General features: G+C 40.9%; 1 protein-coding gene and 1 long non-coding RNA gene across 5 annotated transcripts in view; one reads left to right on the forward strand and one right to left on the reverse strand.

Annotated features, from left to right (window-relative positions):
* Positions 1-8: 8 nt before the first annotated feature.
* Rcd6 (Reduction in Cnn dots 6) overlaps positions 9-14,338 on the forward strand; it is a 17,625-nt gene continuing 3,295 nt past the window's right edge. For 2 of the 3 annotated variants that reach the window (XM_022839160.2, XM_022839174.2), the window contains exons 1-8: positions 9-621; positions 4,171-4,225; positions 4,644-4,688; positions 5,761-5,849; positions 6,312-6,407; positions 12,842-12,988; positions 13,184-13,359; positions 14,063-14,294. In XM_022839160.2, coding sequence (XP_022694895.1) covers positions 448-621; positions 4,171-4,225; positions 4,644-4,688; positions 5,761-5,849; positions 6,312-6,407; positions 12,842-12,988; positions 13,184-13,359; positions 14,063-14,294 — 1,014 coding nt within the window. In that variant the 5' untranslated portion in view covers positions 9-447. The remainder of the gene's footprint in view (positions 622-4,170; positions 4,226-4,643; positions 4,689-5,760; positions 5,850-6,311; positions 6,408-12,841; positions 12,989-13,183; positions 13,360-14,062; positions 14,295-14,338) is intronic. The other variant, XM_022839168.2, reaches the window with a different exon arrangement.
* On the reverse strand, positions 4,114-11,155 carry LOC111263809 (uncharacterized). Of its 2 annotated transcripts, XR_015312461.1 has the most exons (3): positions 10,352-11,155; positions 6,327-6,430; positions 4,114-5,851 (listed from the first exon to the last, which is right to left on the reverse strand). It is a non-coding gene; the product is annotated as an uncharacterized LOC111263809 (long non-coding RNA). The 2 variants fall into 2 exon arrangements; XR_002682461.2 differs by having other exon boundaries at positions 4,114-6,430.

The raw sequence follows: 14,338 nt of genomic DNA on the forward strand, positions 1-14,338 counted from the left end.
TTTATAATATATGAAAAGTTAGTCCGGTACTAGCAGCGGAGCAAACGAAGTTGACAGCAGTGTCCTTAACAATTAACTTGCTTGCGCAACGGGAGCGTCAAATGTGGAAAATAAGAAGTGGAACTTGTAATGGATACGGATGTGAGCAAATCCGGGGTTGCGTGCGTACTCAAAGAATGGCTGCTGTGAGTGCAGGATAACGGTGCCATATCCTGAGCTGGAGTGATCAATTTATTGTATCGAGGCCACTTTTTACACAACTGAGTATAGGTGAAGGTTATTGGAAGCCATTTCCAGGCATGGTAAAAGTCTGCTTGTTGTAGTCGTTGTGAGTCTCTGATACTGAACACTTGAGTCAGTGTTGAAAAAGATTTGGAAGCGGTTGAAAGAGCTAAGATCTGTGAATCGCATAAGCAGAAGAAGAAGTCACACGTAAGATCGTTCACGATGCATCTTTCTGTATACCGCGATGCTTTGCGAGCAGCAGGACTTAGGCCGGCAATTAAAGCCTGGTGGAAGGATCGCCAAGTTCGATTAGCTTTCTTCAAAAGCGAATACGTCGATAAAATTGGAGAAATGTACACGCAGAACCCTTTTATACTGGCCTACATAGCGACACCGGTTAGTCTATTAGAGTAGGATAATCTTAGTTGACTAAGAATGGCTGTAATAATAAACATTGCAGTAATGGCATTGATAATTGGTAAAAGCAACAACTTGATTACTGAGTGTATCGACGTTGATCATTGTTCTAGTTATTAAGCGGTCGCAATGCTGAAGGGTTCTGGCTCGGGTCCCGCGGCGGGACGTCGGTCCACGTGAAGCTTTAAGCTTGACGTTTTGAAATTATCAAATGAAGTAAAATCTTTTTAGACCTTTTTTTAAAAACTATTTTTAGTCATCTAATATGTCAGATAAAATTATGGCACGCAGGTGCCTTATCCTTTTCATGATATGAGACGGCTGGGCCTTAGCGCGATACAGAGTGTAGCTACCTAGGCTTGTTTTAAAACTACTTTGACGTCATCTTAACCGTACGTAATATCAACTTCGAAATGAAGTAACGGTTGCCCTAAAGGCTCAGTTCTGTTCAAGGTCCAACTCTGAAATAAGTTACAGTAATTTTCTAGTAATAAGGCCGAATTACTTAGGTACTAAAGAAAGTATTTCTTAAAAAATTGCTTTTTTTTTTTTTTAAATTTAGAGTACGTAAAGTTAGGTTATTGCAAAGTTACGTGCTATCAAGTGTATTTTTTTTTCATTAATGTTATAGCGTCATTCTGCTTGGTGCAATTCACTATAATTTAAGGCGCTCGAATGTAAATCATTGTCATCATGAGAAAGCTGATATTATACATGTAAATACACGAATCTATAATTTTTTGAACTATTTTTATGAAGTTTCGTCCGCTCGGCCTTTGTCGCCAATATTAAATCGCGTAAGGCATGAAGATGAGTATATTGAAGAGCTTACGGAATATCAATAAACCCTCTTCAGCGAGGATTTTTAAATGTGTTCTTTGACTGAACCGCATTTTCTTTATATAGACATGTTCTATATCCTAAAGAACCATTTTGAAGGTATCAGAGGCAGCCAAAGCCACTTATTTGCGATAAAATGTTGTTTCTCATTAATCTTATAGTGTTATAGAGATGCGGTGTTTACTCCGCAAATGTTGTTCGCAGTTGTTCAATGAAAATGTCTACGATCAACGGTAACACTGGAAAGCCGTAATGGTTTGGAATATAGAACGGCTAAAATGTAGCATAGTCTATGATTTAGAATTTGATTGGTATTTGTTGTCAATGTTTGCTTAGTACGATTTAACAATTTTATATATATATATATATATATATGATATATATCCGTTGAACGGCCTCCATTTTATTTCATGCTATATCTATAGTAACTGATTACCCCACAGAACGCAATGGCATACCACGGTGGTCCAGCTTCAACGCCATTACCATAGACTACTCAATAACATGGAATACGTAGTAAGAGAAGCTTTTGGTCATCGACCATAAAATTTCGAACGGCGAGACATCGACGCCAGATGCTTTATATGGCAACGATTCTTTTCGGCGTATTTGAATTAGAGTAAGAGTGTCTTGTTAATGGCCTGCTTACGAGTAAGGCGGTAGCGAAATTCGTATCAAAGGGCAGGTCCTAACAACTGTGCTCATTTCTGACAGGTAGACCTGCACCCGTAGAAAATTCTATGAAGGACTCATCTTCGAGAATACTAATTTTCATATTAGAGACAAAAGAGAAAGTATTCTGAAAATAAATGTTTCAAATCTTACGTTAGGTACTAGCGTTAAGCGCTGCTTGGAACCGCTAGCACAAACAAAGTATGGCTATGTCCTCTTCCCAACCTAGATTGCCATGTGTTCCTTGAAAAATAGTTTACAGACATTAATCATGCAATGCTGCTGTTTGGGATACCTTTGCCGTTGAAACAGATAGGAGGGCCGAATAGGTGGGATACAGGCGCCATAGAGTGACAGCGCGCGTGCAGATGCCTGAAATTTCACTTACTCATATATACAGTTACTGTCAAGTGGTAGCGCACGGGACCACGTGTTTGCCTGTTGAAGTTCAGGTCACGTGGTGGTCTGAAGTAATGTCTAACGGTTAAAATACCGGGCCTAAAACACAAAAATATTAAACATTTGACTATTAAAGACTGTCGGTTTAAACATCAACTCAGGAAACGCTGAGGAGAGACATTTTCCAAGTTGTTTAGAACAAATAACAGATTATTAAACGGAAATCGCACAGGAATACTTGTTTGAAGAGAGATTATTAATGAAAGAAGGTGACACAGACGGTGAGCACTGCCGAAATCGTAAGAGAAATAACGGATTATACATTCAGTGTAGTATAACAAGTTGGAGTTGTGAAGTTTTAACGTCAATTAACGAGATTTCGCCAGTAACAATCAGATGGCAAGGGATGGTTGTAGTCGTTTGGGCCGGTTCTCGCCCGAAACCTCGCTCGTCTTCACTCCTAGGAAAAACTGCGGAAATAACAGTGTCGAATGATGTTTCAATATTTGATGGCTTCAACATCATAAAACACTTCCGCTCAAGGCTTTCGCTTTGGTCACCTTGGTGAATAAACATTTGGGTCAACAAATATTCATCTGTTGGGATCTGTAGTTTTAACCGATCGAACCGATTTTCGAAGTTCCGCAGTACCTGATAGTCCGATAGATGACTTTTTCGAATCAACAAATGGTCCGGTGTCCAACGAGAAGCTGACAATGGGTTGCTGAAAGCAAATTGTAAAGATACGGATCTTTAGAGGTAAGAGCACGTAAAGCAAACTTTTTGAAACAGGTACGATTTGGCACCGGATACAAAATACAGGTTTTTACGGCTAATATGCAATGATAGGCTAACATAATCGGTAGGTTTGTCGAGTGTGCGTCAAAAAGAAAAAGGAGTTCGTTACTATCGAAGAATGTGTAAGCTTCCAGTGTCTTCAGCAAGCATTTACGCGCTACGTTGCCTGTCTGCTATTCCTACTTTGCATCTTATTGGTTGTTAGATTAGGCTAGTATGATCTGTACAATATTTTATCAATCATCATATTCCTATAGGAAGTATTTGCTGAATTGTAGGTTAACGTTTTGGCAGATCAGAAATCACCAGAAGCGGTAATGACTTACGGATCTGTCTGTAACGATCAGGCCCCGCCACGCCCTCGACCTGAGCCATATTTGTATTCAATACCATGTACTGATGAGTAAAGCATAGAACTCAGACGCGATGTCTGCTTCAATCATGATGTATGCTTGTTGAGGTTAGGATGTACACGAATATTAAATTGGACAACAGTGATGCCTGTGGCTGCGTTCGGGCCCATCCATAGATACATACAAGCAGTTGAGGTTATGAAAAAAGCCATTAAATAGCTAAATAATTACGAAATATTCTATCTAACGAAATGCTACGAGCCACTTGAATGCGTTAGCAAGGCATTAATATCCTGCTAATGAAAATAGAATTTTTATATATACGATAACTATATATATATATATATATATATATATACATATATATAGAGTGTGACAGTTTTAGTCGAGTAAAAAATCAGTATACATGTTGACTTAGGCAGAATCTCTTACTTTGATTCCTTGTTTTTTTTTTATTAAAATTCAGGTGGTGTACTTCAGTGCGTTCGTCATGGAGTTGTGGTGGCTGGTTGAAGCAGATAGTAAGTGCGCTATCTATGGCCTTTTTCTTTGCAAAGGAAGAAAACGGTAGGAAAAAATCTTTCCGTTTTTTTCTCAGCTGTTGAAAACAACGACGTGTCTTCAAGTGGAAATTGCTATTGCAATCCCGTCTAGTTAACATATACATTGCAATACTAGGCTTATTTATATACGTATAGATGACAAGTTTTAAGAAGATATTATATACGAGGATTATACGTAAAAGTATTATATTTAGAAACACTGGTCTTGCCGCAACAGAAAGAAAACTCGTTCAAAAGGCGCTGATAAGTCTTCTAAATCTTCTGTGCGTTGTCGATCAGTTGTATTTGAACGACCTATTTTCGCAGTTATGGAAAAACACTGGTCTATAGCTCTGTATTGGCAGTAGATAGCATGCATGTGTGATATGCATTTCAGTGGCCCAAGTACCCGAGATTCATAACTGGTACCAACAACATGGAGGTAAGAAACAAACAATCACGTCAAGGGAAAAAGATTAAGTAAAAAAGATAAACATAAAATAACATTTTGCAAAACATCTCTCACTTTGTCTCATTCGCTTTGCCATTTCCTACGATCCCCTTCTAAAGCCCCTTCGAAGTGTCCTACCTAAAACTGTTACTTAATTAACTAGTAACTGCTTTTGTAATCAGCTGTCAACTAGAATTGGAAATAGCTACAGATAATGACAATGATAACGATAAACGCACTTCGAAGGATCGTTGTCTGTGTGAGACTCAACCTGTTGCCACTGAATGGGTTAGCGGACAACACTTTTTTATTATAGAAGAGGAAAAAAAAACAAGCCAAATCTGTAATTTAAAGACACTGTATGGATAAAGGAACGACCAGAATCTTTGTCGTCATTTGTTCGACGTATTTGTTACCGTATAAGTGGTCTTCAACCAGTTTAGATGTGACGTAGAACAGCGATCTGATAATAAATAGGTCACGTCCATAGGGCCGCTTTCCTTAATCCAATACAGAACCGCATTACACAATGGTTAACATACATTTTTTACTCTCCGGTGGATAGAACTGTAATTATCTTCTCCAACGTCCTGTAAAAGCGTGCACGATTTGACAAGTCATAAATATCGTCTATGTCATGATGATGTCACGGTAGTGAAGACGTTCCCGTTTCGTGACCAACGACAACAACGATGATCGACATTTACGAATAAGATGAATCACGTATCTACCCCTATTACTTGAAGTAGTTTAGACCTAGAATAACCATATGAGAACCAAGTAAAGCGCTTGAACTTGAGAGAAAAGCTGTTCTTGAAAAAAAGTTCTTTTTCATGAATTATCAGTTGTTATCCTTCGTTTCTTATTCGAAGCTCAAGTACGTTCATCGCTACTTCAAAGTAAAAACAATCATCTTCACACACACACACAGTAGAGCTTGCGTAGCACTAGACGCAACTTTTCCTCACAACGTAATATTATATACTACTACATAACGTAAATATTCTGCTATGCGTAGGATCACTACGTCTATAATAATGTGGTCTATATGCGTTTTTCACAGTTCTGCTACCGGCCCCCGCGTATCTCCTGGCGTCGATCTACTTCATCACGTTTCTCGTTTCACTTTTTCTACTCTCCGGATTGTTTCTGGTCTGAAAACGATCACCGATCAGGCATTGAAATAGCAGCGTTTAGAAAGCTGAACACTATTATCGTTTAATCCACATAGAAAGTTGCACCATTGGTCAAGTTTGAGTAAACGTAGCCTTCCTTATGAACACAAACTTACTATAAATAATCAACATACAAGTTATTTCGTGTCAATCAATTACGTGAAGCAAATAAAATACGACGACACAATGTGACACACACATTAGATCATACAGGGATCGTATAATTGACCACTTTTGTTCGATTTTTCGAAACGCAAACGCTAGTTACCGTCGTTGAAGTACAAACATTGAAAATAACATGATTTTTTTTTTATTGCCTCGCCATGCTTAAGACCGCTATTTATTTTCCCACTTTATTTTATAACACTAACATATTGTTTTTGGTCTGCATACGCTACGTCGCTCGTTTACCATCACGAATCGGCAACCCCGAATTCAGCGCAAGTCAACGTACCTCCTGGCCTGGTTGTTTGTCCTTGTCATTTTCTTCTTTCCGGAGTGCGGCCTCAGTCTGTTCATGAGCCTCAAATACTGGGTAAGCGCGTTGTCACTGCAAATCTGTAGGTTTCGTAGAATAATCGCTATAAAATTATATAAAGTAGATCTACTAATTAGCGATTCTACTAAAGAACGATTTCTTAACCACTGCGAACTATCGCAATCTGCCGCTGAAGGGGCACTAAGAAGTAAACGGATAAATATTAGTTATTATATTGTTTTCATTACAACTCTTGATTGGAATTGAGTTGGAAGCGGTTATAGAAGGTTCCGGTCGAGCCTGTCCTACAGATATCAGCTTTCGTACTACTCAATAGGTACAACCTATTGTATTTCTAGAAATGGTAGAGGAAGTTGATTGATAGAAAAAAGAGTGCGCAAATTTTTATGATTGGGCAAGTTTGGGTTTCGCATAAAGTGGTCTGACCGACGACGCACTCCTCAGATACTGCAGCCCCCAAGAGGCTTGAGTACGAAGCTTATCGCTTTGGATATGTATATATATATATATATTTTTAAGGATACTTAAAAATCATGCAGTCTGATTTATTGTTATTAATATTATCCTTGTCATCATGACAAATAATAAGGTTTTAAAATAAAGACGTAGAACATCTCAAATGTGTTTCTTCGACTTTACACTAGCAAAATAAACGCTTCGGTCACTTACACAGATTGATGATTATCAAGTTAACGGTTTAACACAGTCTGGCCTCCTTGGACCGATATATAATAGCGGCTATCAATTAGTAATTGTGATGATCGGACAAATCAGCTTGACTGCCTGATACAAGTCCAAGGCCACTACAATTAAACTATTAGATAGTACTTCTAACACTGAATTCACCTGCGCCCGATTACTTTTACCGTACCGTCATACGTATACATGTATATATGACAACTGAAGGCAATGGAGACCACGTTCTACTTTCCTGTTACTCTGCTACTGCGTCTCGGTTCGCCTTGAGATTTGTCCGAAGTACCTAAGCCATACAGTTATATTGTTACATAGTTATTTTTCCATTTGAAGCCAAAGAAAATCCATCCACTAAGAACATAGGCCGCCTTCCGTTCTAGTTGCTGTAAGTGCAACCCCCTTGCGCTCCACCCCCGAAGCAGATATTGCCCGCCCCGACGCTGTTGTTAACGACGATATGATTCTATCACACAAATCAGATTTCTGCTGCTGCTGCTGCTGTCTCCTTAACAACGCGTCTATCTTGGCAGCATCATTCGATGAGAGTACCCGCTTCGAATTTGTCAGTTACTGCGCGACAATCATCATTTAACCCTTCACCCAACTGAACAAAGAATGTCCCAGCAGTTCAGTATACGATAATCGATCGTTGTTCGAGGTTACGCCGAAGTAATAGCTGAAAGTGGTTCCAGCAGCCGATAACGATTGAATAATCGACCAACGCTAACGCCAACCTCGCCGATGGCTGTTGTTGTGAAGATAATCACTGGCGAGGAAGACGGTTGCTGAGCAAACATATCTACCGAGACGGGCCTGGGCTGAACACCCCAACTATATCAACGCTCAAGAAATGCGGACAGACGTAAACAGAGAAATCCGCCTCTGTATAGGTCGAAAGGCTGGGGCTCCGTAGCGGCGCTGGCAATGCACCTCAAGCCGTCGAATTATTGAAATGACATAGAGCTTGAATAGAAACGCAATACATTGAAGAGGCGGAACAGATCTGGAATAGTTGGTGCGCTTTGTAAGCAACCGATGATCGACGGTTCTCAAAGGGCTGATAAGATTCGAGATCTTTAGGACGATGAGTAGGGGACGTATCCAGAACGGTACCGGTTGATGGATAGGAAAGGAAAATTTCTGGTAGAAGGCAAATTATTATAGCGATTCTTTCAAAAGTCGTCATATATCTATTCCTGATAAGCAAACCTTCATTACAGAAATAACTAACCAGTGCTTTTTCCCAGTTGTGTAGAAAAGAAGAGGTATTCAACTCCGAACGAGTAAAATCGTTGATATAATTGTTTTTTTCTTTTAAAAATTCCCTTTTACTTTGGGTAACGTTACTGATCCAAAAGCAAAAAGTCTTCTCTCACAAACGTCCACGTTGCTGACTGTTCAGTTCAGCTGTGATTACCCTCACTTCGAACTGATATCGCCAGTCTCTTATCTCGAACTACGCGATTTTCATCACCACAGAGACACACACAGGTGGGAGTTGAGATATTTTATCAAGCGCAATCTCGTTAATTAAACAGTCGGCCTAACAGCTTTGCTCGAAACCTGTATAATCGTATAACAAAAACCGCCAGCGACCGATCTCGTGAAGAAAAACAACTGCCCAAGACGCCTTAGTTGCAAAACCTCCGGATAATTATCATAGATTATCCCTTTGGCGGATAGATTGGTTCATAAGGATTATCGCTGTTCACTGCCCGATTTTGAAATGATAGTTACCCGTAAACAGGCCAGCCCCTGCCATTCACAGAAAAATTGGCCCGCCCAAGAAATGCCTCTGATAGAATGAAGTCAAAAATAACGATCGTACAATTTTAATCAATATCCTGCGATGAGCGCTTGTCCTTTAAAATGTTTGGTCAAACGCGAACATGTTTCTAACAGCACAGCATCAAAGCCCAGAGACGTGAAGAAGAAACGCCACCGTCGACAAGAAGCCCCGCATTGCTACTATCCAGCGGTCATCAACAGAGGCTTTTTGCAAACGATGTGGGAGCCGATACTTACTGTAGCCTTTGCCAAGCATATTCGTGGGTCTGTCTTTGCATGTGTATATATTCCTTACCGGGGGAGATTTATGAAGGTACCGGCAGTGTCACTTTGCGACGGTGCCATTCATAGCTTCGGCCCCTTAAGTTGAGCAAGACAATCGATGCTGGTTCATTATCGTAAACGAGTGTGGTCCTTAATGAGTTATTGCTGATCATTATTGAACTGGGTCGGCTGTTTCGACGACTGGGCTTAAGTTAGCTAGTAAGCAAAATAAGTTCACTGGAAATACGAGCTTTTGAACAAAACATGTGACCGACTGAAGTAGCACCAAAAATGCTCGAAAATTGAAGATACGCGCTATCCTGTATTTTGATATATCCTGTATTTTAATATAATAATAATAATAATAATAATAACAATGGACAATGGATTAGGTCTCATTGCGTAGTCGAAGCTATTACGTTGATAGACCTAATGATTAAAAAAAAAAAAAAAAAAAAGAGGATAAACTAATACGACTCTACCATGATCAAGCATGTTTTTAACTGCTCAACGCAGCTTCCTCAAGCGAGATATCGCTCGTCACTTGTAGGGCCCATTTCAGTCATTGTTTTGTTAACTTTTGAACAGAAAGTAAGCACTCTCAATAATGATGTTATCCGTCTATGCTCAACAACTTTCATCGCCATAGCGAACGATGTCGCACGCCGTAGCCAACGAAATAACGGATTTTGTTCAAGGCCAGACAGATAAACTACCAATATCTAATATATATACGCATATCATCCCTATGGAAATGCTAGCAGATTACCCTATACCTTGTTAGACTCAAAGCTATATCGTTATAGCGGCCATTCTATTTCGTATCAACACGAGGGAATTCGTAGGGTAAAGGTGACAACATCAACAACAAATCGTTACGATGTTGTCAATAAAACTATTGCCTGCTACGTCAAAGGCAGATGGCACTCGTTGACTGAATCTATTTAAGATATCACTCAGTAAAGTGATTCTTCGCGTCCCGTTTATAAGCACTACGACTGACCAAAAACAACTGAATTTGTAAAATACGGGGCTCGACGACACCCACAGCATGAACGTCTATGTGAGTTTCGCTGTATGATCTTTTCTATGCAAGAAATACAATGAATTGTCATCCGATTAGCGGAAAAAGCTGTTGCATAGACTTCTTCGTGAATATTTATTACTATTATTGTTATTAGGTATTGTTGGCGTTCGGCCGCAATGTGGGTCATAGACCCTGCCAATATTACCATGGTCACTGGTCGCTATTTCACTATCGTCGTTGCCACCATTAGCACCGGAGTGATCGTCCATTCACAATTACAAATGCTGTCCAGTTGTTTCCTCGTCAAAGCTGGCAGCGATTCCGAAAGCGCGACTCATTTTGGAGCATATTAGCTGTTAGCATCGTTCTTCTTGTTTTCGTTGGCTGGGTCACAACTCGAAATGAGGTGTACACGGCGGCGGGATTCGCGATACTGGTCTACCGGAGTTTTGAATCAGTGCTCTGAGACTCCCGCAGCCTCCCGCGTAATCCCGTAGACCCCCCACCTATTCGTTTGCATACAAAAGCAACAACTTAGCGCAGCATCTCCACTGAATGGAAAATAGGGATTTCATCTATGCGACAACTGACGCACGACCACTGCACGCTATTAGCATCCTCTCAGTCGGCGGGTTCTGTTCATCCGACTGAGAACTGCTTGTATTTGGCGATTATGATAATGCCGACACCGTTGCGGTGACGGTGGCAACGATCTCAGATTATCACAGTAGTACGTATCATCTCTCGCCCTGCCGTAACGTGCTTAGCGCTCGAGGAGCAGCGCGCCACCTGGTAGGTGGGAGCACGCATCCGCACGCCACTATCTGTACCCCGGTGGACGGACAAGGAAATTTACCCAAGCGAGACGGCCATGCCAAAGTCGAAGCTGACGACAAGGTTTTGCCGCCGATGGCCGACGCACCAGCATCTTACTTAGACCCTTGCTATGGGGAAGTACTTGTAACGTGGACCACTTATATAGCCGTCTATTGTGAGAAGGAAACGAAAGACAAACACATAAAGAAACACTCAAGCAAAGCGATGCCACTGGCGTAAATGTATTGACAATAAGGCTATAGATCCGCTCTTATCGCTATCACTGCAGTATCGGTCTGTGGTATTCTAGCTCATACCGCTTGGTACTGCTCGCAAAATGTTCCCTTACTAGCGTCACTCCGCAGAGCCGTGTCCACTGCTGGACTTATTGTCGAAGTCCGCATCAAATAATGGTGTTGCCTCGTACCTATGCTTTCATTACGCCAGATCAATACAAAATGGCGCATTCGGAAACTAGATGAATGGGCCGAACGATTGGGAAATGCATAGAACAAAGCTCTCACCTCTGCAACAGTTGTAGTGGTAGTAGTTGTTAGAATTGATTGTTCCCTGACCTGTCTGAGCGCTAAGAGCAACACGGATCAGCCACCCGCTATTACGACGAACCATTCATCGTACGCGTTGTTTACTATTATTACGTCTCAAAGGGCTATCGATCCTGGCCAAACGGCCACCGAAGGTGGTCAAGTGGAAACATCGATGCGGCTGCAGCTGTAAGACAACTGCGGGCAGATGGACCCAAGGACCGAACTTGGGATAACATCGCTCCGTACAATAGACACTTGATAGAATCGTTGTATCGCGACTCGATGAGCAGAGTGGACGTCGAAACCGCGGTGATTCAACTTAAGGATAAAAACAATTCGAGCAGAAGCGACATGTTCGGACAGTTCAGGAAACTTAGTTCAGAATAGAAGATTACCTAATGCGCGATTCAGTGGCTCCGAGAGGAAGGAAATTAGATGTTGATCATTGCTTATGCCAGTGGTGTAGCGCTTGTAAATGAATGGGCAGGCAATTCGTAAGTGTGTACCAATAAAAAACCCTGTGTCCGTTTTGTTCCGGGTGTAGCTTCTAGCGAAGGAGTTCCTGGGAATGTGAGATCGACGTTTCTGTCGGGTTACGGGTAAATATTTGTGAACGCGCTATATTCCAATGATAATAATAATTATGAGGTACTATCTAATTTGCAAAATTGTCTGGCACGACAAGATCCCGAGCGTGCTGACTACACCATCCCGCTGCAGATTTTGGCCCGCAGTTAACACGGACACGGATACCATATCTTAAGCTGTCCAAAGTGTATTTAATAGGTTGATCGTTGCGGGTGTTTTATCTCCTACTTAGGTTTTCTGCATCTCTCGTAGTCATTTCTCCTAAGTCATATAGTATTATTACATCCTTATCAGAGTCGCCGAATATATATATATATATATGTTGGGCCCGTATACGATATACGTTCTGTATGACAAAATATGTTGTTTTCAAGTGAGTTTTATGTTAGAGTAATTAGCCATCGTTTCGTTATGTTAACACTGTGCTTCTATGGGCCGAAAGCAAAAAGTAGCACAAGAACAACTCGTACCTTCTATCTACACGTTTACCAATATTCTGTACCTGGTCCGTATGTTCCATTGTTACCTTGTATAAACGGCCAACTAATCATGACAAAATGATGGTTCAGTCCTCTTTTCTACAGAGGCGTTTTTTCAAATTTTTTTTTTCTCTATTCATGGCTCTTAAACACGATTAGTCGAACTAATACGGTTGGAAAATTCACTAACTTTCGTGAAACTTGTGGTACAAAAGCCGTTGTTCCGTCTATATTCTAACAGTGTTCATTATCTTATAATTACAGAATTTGAATTCGCGCGGCGTTGCCGAGCTTTCGTTCTACTGCACACGGCTAGCCATTAATGCTCTCTGTATCATTTGCATTCAGTCGCTGTATACGCAGTGGCGACAGGAGAAGTCTGTCATGAAACGTCTAGAAGACATGAACATTGTAAGCGAAGACTCAGTAAGATTTATAAAAATAATAATCAATTGATGTTTATTATGACCCGTAAACGTTTCAGTCAATCAACGCTGAAGAAATTTTGTCGCGATCAGTCGAATCGTGCATACGTGCTATCCGCATGCGTAGGTCGGTCGAGGTGAATTAAATTGCCTATTGTTAATAATGCGATACATTCGTTAGATGCCTTCGTCAATTTCCCCTGTGATGGTTGCTAAGGAGCCGTTGACCCATAATGGAATGATAACCCAGTCGCACCGAGGTTGGTCGGTATCTTCTGCCCCACGAATAACACCACTGCGAACAATGTTTGCCGATTCCGAGCCCACTTTTCTTGGCTCTCCGGTCGGCTTGTCCAGGTGGGTGGCGTTTACTGACGCTGTCACCGTTGTTGACTACAACAACCTTGATACGCCCTGAGTTTTTTTTCTCGCCCTCTAATAAAATGAGTCTTAAAACTCGTTCGTTGCTTTGAAAAAATCACAATATTCTGTCAATTTTATCAGTCTATGAAATGTGGCAACGTCTGATAGCTCCATATCTAATCCAATAACATTTTGAATATGATCTATATTGAGTACTACAGATTTACATAGAACGACTATGTAAGAAACACATCCACTCATGTGAATGTGTAGACTGCTTAAACTTCTGTTTATTTTTTACTTATTTTTGATGGTGTTTGCTTATACCCGCACGTCTATTTGCAATAACGAGTCAGTGTGTCGGCAAGCGGCTAAAAGCCAATCCAATTTGTATATTGATAAAGTGTGTGTGTGTATTTCTAGTACTATAAGATTGTTTGCCTTAAAGGTAACTCTAGTTTACCTATCTGAACATTACTGAAGAGTCGCTCTGAAGCTTGCGCTGCTTCTCTAGATTGAAAATAGACGGCGTTGGCAGTTCCTGCAGAAACAAAACGTGGAATCGATCAGCTTATCTCAGGGTTTCCGTTGTCATAACAAACCATCCTGTCTGAGAACGACAGTGCTGATAATTGCATGCTTCTTACGTGCTATTTCCTTGCTATATTTCCATATTCGGGTATGATCGCTCGATAAGGAGCGCGTCAATGGTTCGTCGTAGTCACTCGTCTGTGTCATCTTCGATTCACTCAGCAATTGGAGTATCGCCATTTCAACCCCAGCCTTCGCCAATTTCTACTAAACAGAAAAATGGAGATCCAGACTTTTTCTGTAATCCTGACATACATTTTCAGTCTTTACCGAGATCAGAATTCGATGTGAAACTTTTCCGACAAGTGAGAAAACCGCTTGCTAGGACATTTTCAGAGGTAGGTTCCGATTCCTACGTTTCCTCGATCCGGCAGTTCATTCC

The sequence above is a fragment of the Varroa jacobsoni genome, unplaced genomic scaffold (genome assembly GCF_002532875.2).
Source record: "Varroa jacobsoni isolate VJ856 unplaced genomic scaffold, vjacob_1.0 scaffold_85, whole genome shotgun sequence".
Taxonomy (NCBI): domain Eukaryota; kingdom Metazoa; phylum Arthropoda; class Arachnida; order Mesostigmata; family Varroidae; genus Varroa; species Varroa jacobsoni.